At 36.5% G+C, this 18690-nt stretch overlaps 1 protein-coding gene and 1 long non-coding RNA gene across 6 annotated transcripts in view; one reads left to right on the forward strand and one right to left on the reverse strand.

The window, feature by feature from the left end:
* Window positions 1-861: 861 nt before the first annotated feature.
* LOC127449943 (uncharacterized) lies at window positions 862-4563 on the forward strand. Its single transcript, XR_007898885.1, has 5 exons — window positions 862-1000; window positions 1248-1397; window positions 1501-1633; window positions 1794-1890; window positions 2007-4563. It is a non-coding gene; the product is annotated as an uncharacterized LOC127449943 (long non-coding RNA).
* A 1572-nt stretch (window positions 4564-6135) lies between these two features.
* The window catches only part of LOC127449939 (potassium voltage-gated channel subfamily C member 1-like), a 99939-nt gene continuing 87384 nt past the window's right edge, over window positions 6136-18690 (reverse strand). For 3 of the 5 annotated variants that reach the window (XM_051713577.1, XM_051713575.1, XM_051713579.1), the window contains exons 5-6: window positions 11251-16996; window positions 6136-10384 (exon numbers count right to left, since the gene is read on the reverse strand). In XM_051713577.1, the coding sequence (XP_051569537.1) occupies window positions 16833-16996 (164 nt within the window). In that variant the 3' untranslated portion in view covers window positions 6136-10384; window positions 11251-16832. The remainder of the gene's footprint in view (window positions 10385-11250; window positions 16997-18690) is intronic. The other 2 variants (XM_051713578.1, XM_051713580.1) reach the window with 2 other exon arrangements.

An 18690-nucleotide genomic window follows, 5' to 3' on the forward strand; every position in this document is an offset into this window, starting at 1 on the left:
AAGAGAGCAGCAAGTCAGAGAGCGAGGAAGACGTTGTAGATCCAGATGACAATTTCAGAGGTGGAGCTGAGGAGAGAAACCCATACTACCCCAACCAAAAAGACCTCAACGACTTGATTAGAGATCTTGGTCTCACCAAGTCCAGTGCCGTGCTTTTGACGTCTAGGCTCAAGCAGTGGAACTTGTTGGATGAAAGTGTGCAAGTCGCAGATCAGAGGAAGCGTCACCAACCTTTTTCCAGCTTCTTCACGCGTCAAGATGGGCTCTGCTTCTGCCACAATGTGACCAGTCTATTCGAGGCAATCGGAATCGCCTGTAACCAGAATGAGTGGCACCTCTTAATTGACAGCTCATCCAGGAGCCTCAAAGCCGTGCTGCTACATAATGGTAACAAGTACACGTCTCTTCCCCTGGCTCACTCGGTGCACCTCAAAAGAGGATTACAACAGCATCAAGACCTTGCTGGATGCCTTGAAGTATGATGAGTACATTTGGGGGCTAATTCGTGAAAGTGATTCACAGTATAATCGTAAATCTCAAAAAACTACTCACTTCTAAATCTTTTGTAGTCATTTTTGTATTACTTTAGTATAAATACATGTTAATTTGGATTGATATGTTGTTGTTTTTTAGACTTTATGTGAACAAAAAGACACAAATTTCTCATTGGAAATAGGTAAATTTCAAAATATCACTGTCCTGGTCACAAAAGCAAAGTTTGTGGGGAATAATAGCCATTTTCTATACTTTTGAGGCATATAGCAATTAAGAAATAACACTTTCTACCCAGGAATAAAAATTGTGTTACATAGTGTTATCACTCTAGTTTGTGCAGCTTCCTCACAATTTAGAGTGATCATGGCATCAGGTAGGCTATTAAGACTTTACAAAACTTTCTTTAGATTTTTCTTTACATGAGCAATCATGAAATTTAGTAGAGTGACATTTACTTTCTTATATATCTTATAGATGACCAATTTTCACAGAATCTTGTACTTAGGTAAGTTTCCCTTTTCTATTTGATGTCTTCTTCATGTCTCACATTAAGTGTCTGTGAGAACTTTGTATGTTTCTAAGTACTATTTAATACATAGGCTAAAGAAAAAACAGGTTTTGATGTCATCACATTTAATAGTCATTTGTGGCATTTTGGATCCTCTTTCGTATTCAGTGGCTTGGCTCACCATTATTTTCAAATGAAGTATGATGCTTTCGTAAGCATGGCCTTATTTGTTTGCATTTTCTAGAGTACTGCAGGATCACGTACAGAGGATGCGTTCAATGCACACTTGCTTCCAGAACTGTAGCCAATGAATGATGAGCAGAAGTTACAGGGGCAGATGGCCGAAATCATCAGATTCATTGTGGACGGTCTTGATCTGGACCCAAAATTTAGAGTTAGTGTCGATGGGTCTTTTTAGTAATCCATTCACCAAATTTGAGTATGTTATGCAAAAATGAAAGGACTGCTTTTATCATTCATAAATTGTTTCATTTCAGCATGGTCAATAAGTTTTCAGGTGTGGTGGACAGACAGACTTTTCAGAGGCTTGTAGAAAAAGTTTTTGTTGATGACATCTCCTTGGGCAAAATTGTTACACTGATCTGTGTTGTTGGAAAATTACTTGCTGAGGTATGTATTTATATTTCCACACTTTGTATATTTGTTGGTTTCAATTCCCCAACCTTGTTTATACTATGACCAGTTGTAGTGAGATGTCACTTAATGTATGCTTCCATGTTTACATTTTTATGTAATAAAGATCTATTAGTAATTTTTTTGTCATTGATAGATGGTTGCTGAGTTAGGAGTCTTGTGTAATTGTGTCTTGGACACTGGATTACTTTAGGGATAAGTTATTGAACTGGATCTGCAATATGGTAGGATTGGTAAGATTTAATATTCACAATTGCTGGCTTTAACTGTATGGCTGAGACATTTTAGCACTTCACTGAATTATTATTATTATTATTATTTATTTATTTATTTTTTATTTTAACTGCAGATAAATAGTATCTCTTGCTTGGCTCATTACTCCTTTGAGCAAGATTCTGGTTCCTCAACCAGCCTGATCTCACCTTCCTCTGGAGTCATCTTCATCAGTGGACTACTGCTTGGTGGCTTCATTGTCTGGAGACTAAACCGATGTGCCTGAGTGGGGTCAAGGGAGGTGTGTTTGAAATGTGAAAAGGAAAGCAAAAGGATGGATGCAGGGATTTACAGATGTAATGGACCAAAACAAAGCAAAAATGGTTTGGTGACCAAAAAGAAAGATAGGAGAAGAGAAGGCTGTTTGGAAATGGCATGCACAGTAAGAAAGTGTAATATGTACCTTTATATTAATGGAAGAGCAAATAATTACATGTGATCTGCGATATTTGCAAAAATAAATAAAATAATAATAATAATGTGAAACAAGGCAAAAACAAATCCAAGTAATATATTGATTTAGATATTTATTATTATTATTATTATTATTATTATTATTGCTCAAGGAAAACTTTGATCAGACAACTGAAATTTATTGTTTGCATCAGTCCTCGTGAGAGAGATAAAAGAATGATTAGGCATAAGGAACTTTTCTCACATTTTCAAACAAAAGCATATCCAAAAGGGGAAGTATCATGATAACCAGCATGACTTGAAGAGTGCAATACCAAGAATACTGTATTTTGTGGTGGCAGCTGTAAACCTCTACCTCATTTTCACTTGTGTGTTCACTAGTGCCATTATTTTAAATTCATGAATTTTCTTGAAACTGTTTCATCCCTGCAATTATTATAATAATAATAAATAGTTTTAAGTGCCATCACTGTTCATTTTATTTACAGGAACAATTGCTAACTTTAACTTTTTTCTTAGGAAAGCACACAAATATAGAACATATAGCAGAAAAAAAAATTATCTTGCATTCAGCCTGTATATATTAAATATGTTTGCTTTTTGCTCTGCATTATATATGGACATTGACAAACAGGTTAAAAAGAGTTGTTTAGAGGATACAGAATCCTCTAACAAATACTACATACTGAACATCAAATACATACATTACATATAAATGAACACTTCCGTTTAGCCTGTGTTTGCATGGATGTCCATTTATAATGTAGTAAGAGCAAACAAATTAATTTCCATAGAGAGATGGATGGTAACGGCTTCATCTTGGCCAAATCTACTAAACATTTTGAATGCACAAAGAAGCACATAATGTGCTGCTTTTATTTATAACCATCCAACTGCAGCAGTATAATTGAAAGTGGCACATACAGTAATTGCAGTGTTGTACTTTGCATGAAATAGCTAGAAATCAAAGCCTGATTGTAATTTTTCTCTCTGCACTTTCACAGTATTAAGTGAAGTGAAAAACAAATATGGGAGACACAGTATCATATGAGCCTAAAGTAAATTTAAAGTAGATTGGTTGTGATTCAATTTTAATTAGTGATATGAGGCAATACCAAACCTGATTTGATTAGTGTGTAAAGAATATGCATAAAAAATGGCACTGTAACTTAACTACACATCAGTGAGCTGTGATTAAGTAAATTTTGTTAGAGGACTTCAGGTTTGAAATTTAATTGAATCAATAATACGTTCCTCAGTGTTTTAAGCAAAAAATGCCAAATGCTTGCATTTAAAATGTAATCTTTCTCCCCTAAACAAATGAAACACTATTTTAAAGCTGTACAGAAAATCTTTAGACATTTCTCAAGTTGCATGTGAAGGAAACATTGAAAAATACATTATCAAACAAGCAAAAAATAAAAATGTCTTGTAAAAACACTATTAACACATTAATAAACAATAAAAGCCTTGTTAGGACTCTTACTAAAGGGTATCCATGACATAACCTGGTGGAAACTAAAAACAATAAACATGAGAAGAATCACACAGGACACATGCTGAAAATTTTGGCATGAGCTTTTAACATTTTTATTGACTTTTTAATAACCTTTTCTTTTTAAATTGGATTTAATTTTTCTAATAGTTTTCATTTTTTTTCCTATCTGTAATGAAGATTTGATCATTTAGGTTAGCATTCACGTTCAAACTTTCATACTTTTAGTAATATAACGATTTTTTTAAGTCTCAGTTTTCACAATCTCTGTTAAATTTGACAGTTTATTAATTTTTTTCTTTATACATTTAAAAAATATAAAAGGTAAATAATAAACATTCCATTGAAATATATTTTATACATTTCTTGATATTTTTCCCTTTCTTCATGTTATGACAACAAAATTGTATCCAGCATCAATCTAGCATAGAACTCATCCATTGTTTTAGAAACCTTCTCTTTCCCACTGGCCTCTCTTTCTCAGTCTTTCTCTCTGTTTTAGGGGGGATTTATGGTTAGGATTGCGCTTAGCAGTAGACACAGCAGCTCCATTATCTGTGATAGTGCAATGAATTCCCCCATTTAAACAAGCTAAACATAAAGACAATATATATATATATATATATATATATATATATATATATATATATATATATATATAGTATGTATGTATATATATATATATATATACAGTGGTGTGAAAAAGTGTTTGCCCCCTTCCTGATTTCTTATTTTTTTGCATGTTTGTCACACTTAAATGTTTCAGATCATCAAACAAGTTTAAATATTAGTCAAAGATAGCACAAGTAAACACAAAATGCAGTTTTTAAATGAAGGTTGTTATTATTAAGGGAAAACAAAATCCAAACCTACATGGCCCCGTGTGAAAAAGTGTTTGCCCCACCTGTTAAAACATAACTTAACTGTGGTTTATCACTCCTGAGTTCAATTTCTCTAGCCACACCCAGGCCTGATTACCGCCACACCTGTTCTCAATCAAGAAATCACTTAAATAGGACCTGCCTGACAAAGTCAGGTTTGAAGTAGACCAAAAGATCTTCAAAAGCTAGACATCATGCCGAGATCCAAAGAAATTCAGGAACAAATGAGAAAGAAAGTAATTGAGAATCTATCAGTCTGGAAAAGGTTATAAAGCCATTTCTAAAGCTTTGGGACTCCAGAGAACCACAGTGAGAGCCATTATCCACAAATGACGAAAACATGGAACAGTGGTGAACCTTCCCAGGAGTGGCCGGCCGACCAAAATTACCCCAAGAGCGCAGTGACGACTCATCCAAGAGGTCACAAAAGACCCCACAACAACATCCAAAGAACTGCAGGCCTCACTTGCCTCAGTTAAGGTCAGTGTTCATGACTCCACCATAAGAAAGAGACTGGGCAAAAATGGCCTGCATGGCAGAGTTCCAAGATGAAAACCACTGCTGAGCAAAGAGAACATTAAGGCTCGTCTCATTTTTGCCAGAAAACATCTTGATGATCCCCAAGACTTTTGGGAAAATACTCTGTGGACTGACGAGACAAAAGTTGAACTTTTTGGAAGGTGTGTGTCCCATTACATCTGGCGTAAAAGTAACACCGCATTTCAGAAAAAGAACATCATACCAACAGTAAAATATGGTGGTGGTAGTGTGATGGTCTGGGGCTGTTTTGCTGCTTCAGGACCTGGAAGACTTGCTGTGATAAATGGAACCATGAATTCTGCTGTCTACCAAAAAATCCTGAAGGAGAATGTCCGGCCATCTGTTCGTGACCTCAAGCTGAAGCAAACTTGGGTTCTGCAGCAGGACAATGATCCAAAACACATCAGCAAGTCCACCTCTGAATGGCTGAAGAAAAACAAAATGAAGACTTTGGAGTGGCCTAGTCAAAGTCCTGACCTGAATCCTATTGAGATGCTGTGGCATGACCTTAAAAAGGCAGTTCATACTCGAAAACCCTCCAATGTGGCTGAATTACAACAATTCTGCAAAGATGAGTGGGCCAAAATTCCTCCACAGTGCTGTAAAAGACTCATTGCAAGTTATCACAAATGCTTGATTGCAGTTGTTGCTGCTAAGGGTGGCCCAACCAGTTATTAGGTTTAGGGGGCAATCACTTTTTCACACAGGGCCATGTAGGTTTGGATTTTGTTTTCCCTTAATAATAACAACCTTCATTTAAAAACTGCATTTTGTGTTTACTTGTGTTATCTTTGACTAATATTTAAACTTGTTTGATGATCTGAAACATTTAAGTGTGACAAACATGTAAAAAAATAAGAAATCAGGAAGGGGGCAAACACTTTTTCACACCACTGTATATATATATATATATATATACATACATATACTATAATAATAACTAGTGTCCAGACACATTCTAAATGAAATGAATTCCAAATGTTGACATTTACATTAAATGTGTTCCATCACAACTGCTGCATCTATGTTCTTTCAGCTCCGAGTCTGAGGAAGTGCTGAATAGCATTAGATACAGTGGAGGCTTCCAGATATTTTCTATGGATATATCAGACACCAAACTCACAAATAACGTGTATATTTAAAAAAAAAAAAAATTATAAACAAGTAAATTAAACTTTAAAGACTGTTTTGGATTGGCTAGTATATAGCCATACCTTTTTTTTTTTTTTTTTTTTTTTTTTGTATGGCTACATTTTTAAGAAAAATAGACAAATGAATCCTTTAACAGTTGTCCAGCTAGATATATTCTTTCTTTCTAGTCCTTTTCTGTCTCAGAGAGAGGAGCAGCAGAGCAGAGAGTCCAGGTGAAAGAGATGGTTACTTCATTCTGGCCATTCACAAATTATTCACAAGTTATGTCCTCATTTTATTCCATGCATGCATTATAATTCAACACAAGAACAAGGGATGCAAAAAAGCTTCTTTCTCAAAAATAGAGAAGGAGAGGGAACAGGGATGAGAGGGGGATGCAGACAGGAAATAGAGAGAGTGAAGACTGATTCTGGCTATGTTCTGCTCCTCTCTGATATGTTTCGTATTAGAGTTTCAAGTAAATGTATGCAAGTGTTGAGCCGTTAGTCATCTCAAGGGGATGTGGTCTCACTCAGCAAGTTCACATTTGAAACACACAAAATCTCATTACACACAAGAACCATTCACAGACAGAGCTGTCTTCAACTGATGTGGCCGATTTACATACAGAAACATTCAGGTAACAGTTTCAGGCACACTGGATTTATTATTAGGGATGAGATGAACATGCCCCCTAATTCCTAATGACAACAACACTCAACAATGAGAAAAAGGTGGTGTTCCATCATTATTGCTCCATACTGCTCAGTAATATCTGCATCCGTAGCACTTTATAAATGACTAGAGTGATACACGTTGTCATAACTAGTCAGAAAACGCTTGTAAGATGCAAATAAACGTTTCCTAACTGAGTACCACACATTAAATAAGGATGTAAGATGAAAGTTTTGGTAACAAATACAGTATATCCTACAAATATGCTCTGAGATTAATATATTCACACATATAGATGGTCATTTTTAACTTGAAAAGTGCATGAGCATCTTCCTGCATTGCGTATTTCTTCCACCCTGAAACAAACAGGAGAGACATTGCCGAAAGAGACATAAAACAGGCCTGACACTTTAAGTAAGTGAGAAAGTATCTATAGGAGAGTGAATTCAGTGCACCGCTAAAAAAAAAACAATAACATGGCTACTACAGCTGCACACATCTGTTGCACCTTCAAGCTACGTGGACCAGCTGCTAACATTTGAAGTGGTTGAAGTAACAGCTTCTCTACACTGCACAGTCACCAGATAATGCTGGCTCTGGACCTAACTGTGATAGAGCTACATTTGTGTCGTTATTTATTCTCCCTGGACACAACAGACACAAGCCAGCTGGCCTGAAGACAAAGCATGTGTGTGTGTGTGTGTGTGTGTGTGTGAGCTGCTAAAGTCTTGTTTAGGTGTTGCATAGGTAGTTACTAAACTAAGCTTACATTATATTCTGATAGCATAATTATGAAAATAAATAAATATTAAGATGGTTAACAGAACATAGTTTAAAAAAATTTACAAGGCAAGGGACATAAATCAATGTAAAGATAATGAAACCCCCAAATAGACTCATTTAACATAAACATGAATTCCAACTTGAGAGAATCAATCAGCGGTTCTTCTCTTGCTGGTAAAACAAATAAACAAATAGTCAAGAGTTTTGATCACACGAGTAATCGAAGACATAAAGGTGGTAATGATGGAATCAAGCCGTCTTCCCACACTGAATTATGCTCATCAGAAACCTGTTGCCGAGTTAACCAGGAAGACCATTTTGATATATGGAATGGCACACTTTTGTAACAAAATCCAGTAAAATTTTCCAGAAAATAAAATATCTTGTCAAAATCTTCTCAAACAAGCACTGAGGCACATTCTGCACCACCCAAACAATTCAGTGAAAAAAACAAACAAAAAAAACATTGTCAAATAAAGGCTTATGACAACATCCTAAACCAAACAGAATGACGTAAGAATTACAAAACCATCTTCAGGTTTTAAATGTACCAGCATGTTCTCATGAGCACCTCTGAACGCAAATGGTGGTGCTGCTATTATATTATGGCTTCCTGATTGGACAATAGTGCTTTGCAATATAAGTGCTCAGAGTCTTAATGCTGAAATGGCATTTCCGATCACATTTTCTGTTCACACAAAGCTAATATTAATTAGATTAATATTTGGTGGTCTCACAACTCACTTTGATGGATAAAGCTTTGATTTACCCACAGAACAGATGTGGGATGAAATAAAGAAAACAAATCAACACATGAAAATGATACAAAAAATAAAAATAAAAATTCACCCACACCCACAGCCTAAAAATCCCCTTCGGCGAAGCAGTCACCTTGCACTTCAGACCCACAAGCATTCAAAGAAAAGAGCCCTGTAGGTGTCGGAGGTCTCCAGAGGAGCTGTTGTGCCACTGCTGGAGGCTGCCATGTAAAGAGAGGATATGCAATGCACAGCACAGTCTGTGACGGGCAGAGCAGAGAGCCAGGAGAGTTCAAGTAAAGGGTAAAACTTGAAGCCATGGGAGGAGCAGTAGTGGTTGTATGAGTTCATCTCATCATTCAGACGTGGTGGAGTTTGTTAACTTTTATCCAACAAAACTGTGTAAACCTTGCAATCACATGTATTTTTACATTATTCTTTTTTTTATTCAAAAACAAAATATAGAGCCTCTCTTTTTTAAATAGAATATTTTTTTCTGAATTTAGTAACATTTAGCATAAATTTTTATTGTTTCCATTTGATTTTGTTGTTTAGTGATTCCAAGCCCTCTAATTTGGGGTTCAGGGCTTGCAGAAGTCATGCAGTTTAGTCATGCTGGTAAAAAGTGAGAAAAATGCATTTTTTATTTTCTCTTTCTTTCTTTTTTGGATTTTTGTTCAAAGTTCACTCAGTCCACTTAAAAACCCCTCTGTCCTTCAACAGATTTCATGCACTTATGCTGTATTTTCTGTTCTCCGCATGAAGGTGAAAGACATGCATTTTTTTAATCCATGACCCAATCCCTCATTCAACTGATCCAGAGTCACCGTGTTTGATTAACCCCATATTGCCATTTTACTGTGCAAACAGACCAGTCCTGATTATGATTTGCTCTTTAAGTCTCTTGTTCTTCTCTATTTGATCTCTACCATCCTCCTCAATGTTGTTGTTTTTTTGTTTGTTTTTTCATTTCATTCATGCCATGCAGTTCATCTACAGTGGAACAGAAATGATGAAATGCAGAGAGCTGAACTAAGAGAGAGAGAGAAAAGAGAGAGGCTGACTTTCGTTTCTTGATAGTAGACAAAGTCACGTTTCTTCGAGCCCTGAGAAGGACACTCAAAACAAGATTTCCAATTAAATAGATGGGGAACCGTCTGTACAATGTAGGAACGATGACGCTGTTGTCTATTTTTATTTAAAGCACGTGCAAGAACTCCAAAAATGTTAAGGAGTGAAAAAGGTTTGGCTGAGAACAATCTTTCGATTTAAGCATTTGATGAACTCGAATGTGTGGATGAATTGCATAGCGTTGAAGTGCATAATGGGCATTTTTCCACACATTACTTGTTTCTAAGACTGGATTCAAACTGATTAGGATCTGAGGGGCTTTCCACTTGTTTTGCAGGATTGCAGGTGTATTTTCCACAATGCTCGTCAGATAGTCTAAAAAAAGTTTTTGAAGGGTCGTGCAAGGACATACTACAGTTTGTAACCCGGCCCTGTTGGAAGAATTAGTAGAGTTCCACATAATCCCAGGACGTGGAATCTTCATCAGTTTATTGCACCAATGTTAGGTTGAAATAGCAGAATTAGTAATGGAGAGAAGAGTGATAGCATGTTTTCTTCAAGTGGGTTTCACGCAGCGCTCCGTTCATCTCTCGTTTTCTCTCTTTCACTTCCTCTGAGCCATCTCTAGTCCTGTGGTGACCCTGGGGTTTGCCTCTGGACAGACCATGTTCTTTAGCAAAAAAAGAGGCAGTTCAGAAGCTCAGCACTGTAAGGAGGACAAGAGAAAAAGAAAGAAAGAGGAGAAATAGGAAAACGGGAGACAGATAAATCAGTATTGGATCACATGTTGCATTAACTCAATACTGACGCATTAAAAGCTACACACTGCTGGAGGCTATCACAGATGACAGTAATTTTTGACTGCACAACTGTGAGAGCCAAAACTGAAATAAAGCCAAACACACAATTAGTTTTTTTGGATTGATGTCCATAACAATCCTTTGAACACTGTTTTCTTGAAGTTATGTATCCTAAACACTATGTAAAGAAAAACAAAAGTCTGTACTCATAGCAAAGCCCATCGTAACATGCGCTCAAAAATGAAACACAGAAATGCAAAACCAAGAACCCTTGCACAAATGTTATGCAACAGAACCACACTCACATCAAGCTAAATAAAAATTTTGAGTCACTGAGGGCCACAAAATTGCTTAAAGTGAAGTTTTACGTTCCCCTGGTCAGTTATTGATCGATTTAAAGAAAATGAATATAATCAATTGATCACCTTTGATTTTGTCAGCCCTCTAGGACTGACCAGAACAAAGCAAAAGCTCAGTGTATATCAGTGAATCCCTTTCAAACTAGAAACACAAAGGGTGCGTCCCAAAACGACTCCCTATTCCCTATGCAGTGCCCTTATTTTGTCCATTTTCACCAAACATGGAGTGTATTGGAGTGTATTGTGTATAGCATAGGGAATAGAGAGCAAGTGCACCATTTGAGCACAGCGCCAAACATGAGAAGGACAGGAAAACAAAGTGTCACACAAAAAAAAAAAAAAAAAAACACAAAGCACAGTCAGGCACATCACATGAGAACACACCATACTGAACACCATATGCACATTCTTACACTGCGAAGCGTTCAGCTCCCTTCCTCCTCTCTTTTTTCTTTCTTCCCCAAACTGTCCTCCATTTCCCGATGCCTTTCTTCATTTGTTGAAAATCCTCATAATACTCTCCCACTCGTTTCCCCAAACACACAATCTGTCCATCTGACCCTGAATGCTTTCAGCTCCTGATTTGATTGAGTCCTGATTCCATTTACAGTTTTTGTAATCCACTAATAGCAGACCATGTTAGTTAACAAATGACTGAGTATTTTTCCTTGATTTCTCATTATGTCATCCAGGCTTTTTGTTTGGTTATTTGGAAGCAGTAGAGTTTGCAGATGAAAATAAATGAAAGTGGCACATGAAATGACAAATGCAGATGGGAAAGGAAATAAAGAGCACAAGGACAATGTGGAAAAGGAAGGCTTGTAATGAGTGATAAGTTTAAACAAATTAGGCTATTTCGTATTTACAAATGTGCATGCGTAGACAGGATGCATATAATTCATCAATCTCTTTCTCTCTCTTTGTTTTAAAATGACATCATTTTGGAAGCACTGGTTTAGACAAACAAAAGAGAAATACCTGAGTAGTGACAGGGGAGCATAAGTATGACCGAGACAGAGAGGAGTCTGGGTAATGTAGTCAAAGCACGTGAACGGACCTGCTCTCCCTATTTGAAATGCCACACTTTTTAAAAACACTTAAATCAAACAATAGTTTCTGTGCTGTTGCCTCAACATGCAATCTGAGTACAAGATAATTATTTACAGTGACCTCCCTGATCGCATGCAGCCTTTTATCTGTTCACCAAGGCGTTCACTTACTAAGCTAACTAGGGACGGGCCTTTCTCATTTGTCATGTCCCCTCCAACCCTGCTCACCCCGACTCTGCCTCAACAGACTACACACAGGAAAACCACAAGATGCACGAGGATGCAGAATTTTGCTATCTTGAACATGCATTACTGTAGTGAGCACAATTATTTTCATTGTTATCTTTCACTCTCCCCCGATCAGCATTATATGGACTGATTTTACTCACTGCACATGAGAGAACAGGAAATCACGAGTCCATTGAAACAAATGCCTACAATTATCTTTTTAATCTAATGTATAACAAGTAAAGGGCTAAAGTCTGTATTCTTAGCCTCTAATGTGACCAAAGAGCGCTAGTGATCAACATTACTGAATGCTACATCAGTTCATCCCCCGTAAAACCAGCAGAAGGTGTAAGAGCAGAGGTTAACAGAACTCAGAAGGGTAATGTAACTACCAATCTCCTCATTAATAATGCTCTGGTCTTCAAAACTACAAAAGAATGAGTTAAAAAGATGGATAATGTCATGTTTTGGGAATGAGTGATGAGGATACTGAACTCAAATGGAATGGACAGGAGTTGATACTGGTTTTGGGAGACAGGGGCCAGGGGCCAGGCGTTCATTTGGGAATGTGTTTGTGAAGGAAGAAGTGGATTTTCTGTTCTAGTCTTAGTTCACAGTTACTGCTTCTTTTTGCATATATCTGATAAGCACTGGGCTTTCAGAATAGTTCTCTGTGAAAAGATGAAAAAGAATAAATCATAAAATGACAATTTGCAATGCTTTTGTGCAATGTCTAACAGAGAAAATAAAAATAAAGAAAACAGGTACATAAAGCACATTCAAAATCTCATTCAATACAAATAATAAATATAAAACAGTTGTTATGGTCTCTGCAATTAAATAGTATCTTAGCATGCAAAACTAAACCCCAACCCCCACAGCAGTCAAGTCAGGAATTATATAAAGATTGTTAACAGCAATCAAATAAAATAAAATAAACTTTTGTACATTTGTATCATGCAAATCATTAATATGCATGTGCATATGAATACACACATCCATATGTACACACTCATATGAACATACATGTACATAAAGCTTTTCGTAAAATACATTTTCTTATCAAAACACCCCCCGTAATTGTCATATATAGACTTATAATTTCCTTATTGTTCGGAATAGAAATACATGCATGTGGAAATTACAAGTCAATTTTCAAAACTGTACATAGCATTAAGACCTGAACTAAACATGCTCATAAAGAGCATAAAAACACTGAATGGCAAAGAGAAATGGAGCAGAGGAGGAGAGGGATGTGAAACAGATAAAAGGTAAGAATAAAGTGTGTTGACTGGACCTGAACCATGCAGGGATTTTAGTGACTAACCCCTATGCCAACCTCTTTCTCTCCCTCGAAAAATATCAAGTGATACTGTATGTTTATCTCCTCTTTTTTGAATTGAAGAAAAATATCTAATGTACACTTGCATTCTTGTTTTTGCAAGATACAATACCTTTTGATATACACTTTTGAGAAACACCCTTTAAAAAAACAGCAAAAAATTACCTAACTGCAAAAACCTGTAAGACAGTTTACAGATCTAAAGAGATCTCTATTCAGCTCAGCAGCAACAATGTTCATGCTGAATATTCTCTCATATTGCTGATCACTCTGACCTGAGTATCCTTAATCTTCAATATACACACCTCCCTTAAAGGGATGGTTCACCCACAAATAAAGATTATGTCATCTTTTACTCACCCTTATGTTGTTCCAAACCAACAAGACTTTCTTTCTTCCCCAAAGATAAAACGAGATGTTAGGCAGAATACTGTCCTCAGTTCCATCTTTTTTCCTTACTATGAAAGTAAATGGAGACTGAGGTTTACATTCTGCCTAACATCTCCTTTTGTGTGCCACAATACTGAGGCCTTAAATAGAGCATGTACATATAAACAGTGTAGTGCACATGCAAACGACTGATGATCGATGTTTTACTCAAAAAAGCACAGTGTCACACAGAGTTTCCGGCCCCCATGCAGATGCTCCATGTAATCAACAACCTCCATTACTTCACACACTGTAAAAATTATTCTTTAGGCAACACTGAGGTTCCTCAGATGTCACACTGGCGGAACCCTCTGGAGAACCTCTAGCCACCCTTTAAAAGAGTCTGAAAAACCCTATTTATGTACTTAAGGAACTTCGATATATTAATTTTAAGTGTCTCGGAACCTCTCCCTTATGATTGGGTTGCTGAAGGATCCATTCACAGTCTTTAGAGTTCTTGCATGAGTTAGGAGTATGTTTCTCAAGAACTATAAGGGTCTGAAGGATCTCCAGAGGGTTCCATGAATGTGGCAGCTGAGGAACACCAAATGATGTATCGAGAATCTTTACATTTTTATAGTGTAGAAGTAGATTCTTTAAGGAGGACAGGAGAGAGGAAGAGAAAGAGAAGAGGTGAATATGAGTGTAGTAGCTAACGTGGCAGTAATAATAAAAATACATGAAAACATAACAACTCTAAATGCAAAAATGTTTCCATTGCTTAATTTAGAAGAATTGAATTATTACAGATGAAACATAATTATTGATTAGTTATGGGTATGTAAAATATATCAGTTCCAAGACAATAAAATTCATACAAAGATAAATACATAATGCTTTGGTTTCTGATGAACTGTTAAACTATTCAAATGAATAAAGTTAAGTCATTTACACCCCAGATTTTCTGTTGTTTCACATGGAGAGAAAGACAACAAGAAGCTTTGTGAGCTGCCATTGCAGAGATATTTTCACCAGAGGTGTGTATAGAATCTGTGCATCCAAAGTTGCAACAGATTGACACAATCTGTGAAATATATGGCTCATATATCTGCATTTGAGAGAGTTCATTTTGTCATCTTTTCGGTTTCTTCTCTTACTGACCGCTGTCAATCCAGCATCCATTCAATGTTCCCTCCTTTTTATCGGAACGAAGGTCAGCATCCAAGAGACAGAGCAGGTAAATAAATAAATAAAATAAGTAAAAAATGGAAAAAGAAAAGAAGGGGGACCGAAGAGAACAAACAAACAGAACTGATTTTTTTTTTACTGCATTCAAAGTATAGGAATAACAGTATTCAGAAAATGATCTTTATGAGGAAGGATAATGCAAATGATGATGATAATGAAGGTCCAAAAATGTCTTGCCCTTTAACAGGGACACCAGGAGGTCACTGTTAGATTCTCCACAGCCCCAGTAAATGCAATATGCAGTAAGGAGTGCAGTTCAGCTTGATGTCTTCATATTTATGAGGAAGTACCATAGTAAGGAAAGGAGATATTTTAAAGGCAGTTCCTCCATCCACTAGAATACAAATTGGAAAGGGTCCCGTTGAAGTGCAGAAGGTTATAGGCCCTTAATAGGATGGGTTCTCCTTTTTTTGCCAGCGCTCTTTTCATTTCGTGGTTTTTGTGACAAATTTGCAGAAAGGTATGTTATCACCAAAATACAAAAAAACAAAAAGTGAATAGTTGATCTCCATGCAACAGCACAATATTCTGTCCTCCCAAAATGTCAACGCAAATTTCAACTCAAAGTTGCCCACACAACTCCTATTCCCAATGTCCAAATGCATAGTACAAAAATAGCCTTTTTTGTAATGTTCAGTTTTAGTCTCACTGTTAGTTTACAACAGTTGGCAAATTTCATAGTTCATAGTAATGCTTGTAGGGTTCATTGGCAGCTCCTCTGAGGTCTTCATAATAGTTGATATTGCACAAGAATGGTGTAAGCATTTTCTTTGTTCTTAGTTAAGTTCTTAATTTAAGACTTCAGAGGTTGATAAAGAGCATAATGATAATAACGGTGTCACCTGCAAATTAAATTTTGAAATACTGAATGACAACAAATTATGTTGTTGGAAATATTTTGTAGGGATGTGATTAAATGATGGCAACTAATTGTTCTTATGTTTTATGGCCAGAATAAAAAAAAACTCTTTCATAAGTGTCAAATCAGGCAAACTCATCCATCTCTAACTTCATTAGCTGTCTTATTCCAACAATGATTCTGTGCTGCAGGGCTTAGTTGTGTTAAAATCAGTCAATCATATCCATGTAGCAGTTAAAGGGAATTGGGGTTTGGTAGTTTAGTTATGTTCTACTTGCCTACCTCAAGTCTTTTCTTGTATGCACTTGAACTACTTGCATGTTGTCTGTGATCAATGTCCTTTACCATTCCAAGCTTTGATATGAAATTAATTCTTCAAGGCCTATTATGGTGTATAAAGGAGAGCACAGCCGCAGAATATGCCTGCTGGATCACGGTCTCCTTGTTTTTTACAGCCTACAATCAGGAAAGCCAACTACTGACATTCAGCTACAAGGGAAGAGTTCCTACAGGGTGCTCATCACTGCCTATGGACCAGTGAGGGTTTTACCATAATAATATCCAGTGCTTCTTTTTTTCTTTGATAAAAAGGCATGATTCGCTGAAGTTACAGCGTATAATTGTTTTTAGTTGCCTGTCTGAAATATTGCCTCAAGTATATGTAAAGTTATTGAAAATGCTCATTACTTAAAGCTTTAAATCCCTAAACAAATTCACTGACCCCTTTGAGGCATGACATATTAAAAAGAATGTTCTCTACCCCACGTCCTGTCCAGTCAATGGAGGAGCTGAGGTGCATTTAGCATAATTATCATGATTATTGATACTATTGCGATGTAATAGTGTATCTCTACGTTTTTTTTTTTTTCAGTTTATATTATTGTTGTTCCCTAAGGTGTGCTACAGAATGGATGGTATGGGGGATCGGCAGCGGCGCAGGGGGCCAGGGGACTCGTAGGGTTCATAGGGCGTGTTATTGATGGGGGTGATGGGGGTCAGGCGCAGAGGGGCCCCCATCATCCCCGAGATGTTATTGAGGCTGCGGGACTTCTCGTAACCACCAGCTATATTGAGTGAAAAACCCAAGTCGAAAATCCATGGACATTGTTTTAGAGTGGATTGATGGAGGATAGACGTATTTGAGAAAGATGAATAAATGGAATTATGGATCAGGTTAGATTTACAAAAGAAAACAGTTGGATTAATTCATGGTAAATGACAAAAATAATATATTTTAAGGAGATTTAATATATTCATGATGTAGTAATAAGCAAAAAAAAAAAAAAAAAAAAAAAGGGGGGGGGGGGGCAAAGAGTAAACAAATCAAGAGAAAAGTATGACAAAATTAAATTTATGTAAATGACACACAGAAGCAGACAGACAGAAACACAGAAAGACAGGGACAGACACAGACAGAGACAAGGACAAAACAGGAAAATGAGAGTTATGAAATGTCATCAAGTTTTCTTGTCAAATTTGCTTTTATGGCACAGCAGTATTTTAAAAAAAACTCTGGTCGCAGCCACATACACTTTCAGGGAGAGATAGAGCAGATGTGTAAAAGAGCAGGTGGATGAAGCACCTGATGGCTGACTCAGACCAATAGTGAGGTAAAGAGTTTAGCATCCAGGTGTTTGACCCAGTCTCAGACGTTCTGATACTAGCACAGGAGTCCAACAGAGGAGTAGCAGAGGAGCTCCGTCTAGTCAAAGCGCTGAGGCTCACACAGCCTCACTCAGCACTATGGGCCAGGTGAAGCTCAGGCATTTCAGACCAAATTTCTTTCCAATATTAATGGCACATTCATCTTTTCCACATGACTGAGTTAAAATATGTGCTTCTGTAGCTTAATAGGGACTTAAAACAGCTTCACGTGACCCTTAAGTGCCTGAAAACTTTCCTTCCACATCCATTTCTGGCATTGTTAAACATCTGGTTCCTTATGTCGGGCTAAACTTTCAGTAGTTTATCTTTAAGAGTTGATTTTTCACTTCTCATTCACCAAGTCCAGCAATTTGTCAATTGTTTTAATTAAGCTAAAAATACACTTTACAGGTCTCAGTGTTGATCTTTATAGTTAAATCATATAGTAGTTTACAATCATTTACTCACCCTCATGTTGGTCCAAACAAACCTGTATGACTTTCTTTCTTCCGTAGAACACAAAAGGTGAATTTATGAAGAATACCTTGGCCACTCTTTTCCATATAATGAAAGTGAATGAGGAAAAGCACCATGCGACTTGTGCTGTATATTTGAAGTCTTCTGATGTCATACAATATCGATTGTGTGAGGAACAGATCCAAATTTAGGTTGTTATTCACTAATAACTTTTCCTTTCAGGGAGCTGTTAACTGCTGTGATTGGATCATTGAATTAGTGAGTAGAACTTGAAAACCGGATCAGTCCAATCAGGGTCAGAAATTAAGGGGTGCTTGGGGCAAAAGATGCCACCAAAAGTGACAAAAATACCCCTGAAATTCAAAATGTCAGGGCAGAAAATGCCTTTGTAATTATTATTTTTTTAAATGTATTTATTTGTAACATCTGATATAGTTCTTAATATTCTATTCTAAGCCTGATTATACACATTAACACATACAATTAAATATAAAATGAAATGAAATAAAATTATTTGATATTGATTTAATTTTATGGGTAGGAGGTTAAATATTCCAGATCTAAATATTCAAATTGAGAATGTATGTTGATGAATTGATTAAACTTAAGTATTTAAATAAAAGGATGACAGTATATA

This window comes from Myxocyprinus asiaticus, chromosome 13 (genome assembly GCF_019703515.2).
Source record: "Myxocyprinus asiaticus isolate MX2 ecotype Aquarium Trade chromosome 13, UBuf_Myxa_2, whole genome shotgun sequence".
NCBI classification, from domain to species: Eukaryota; Metazoa; Chordata; class Actinopteri; order Cypriniformes; family Catostomidae; genus Myxocyprinus; species Myxocyprinus asiaticus.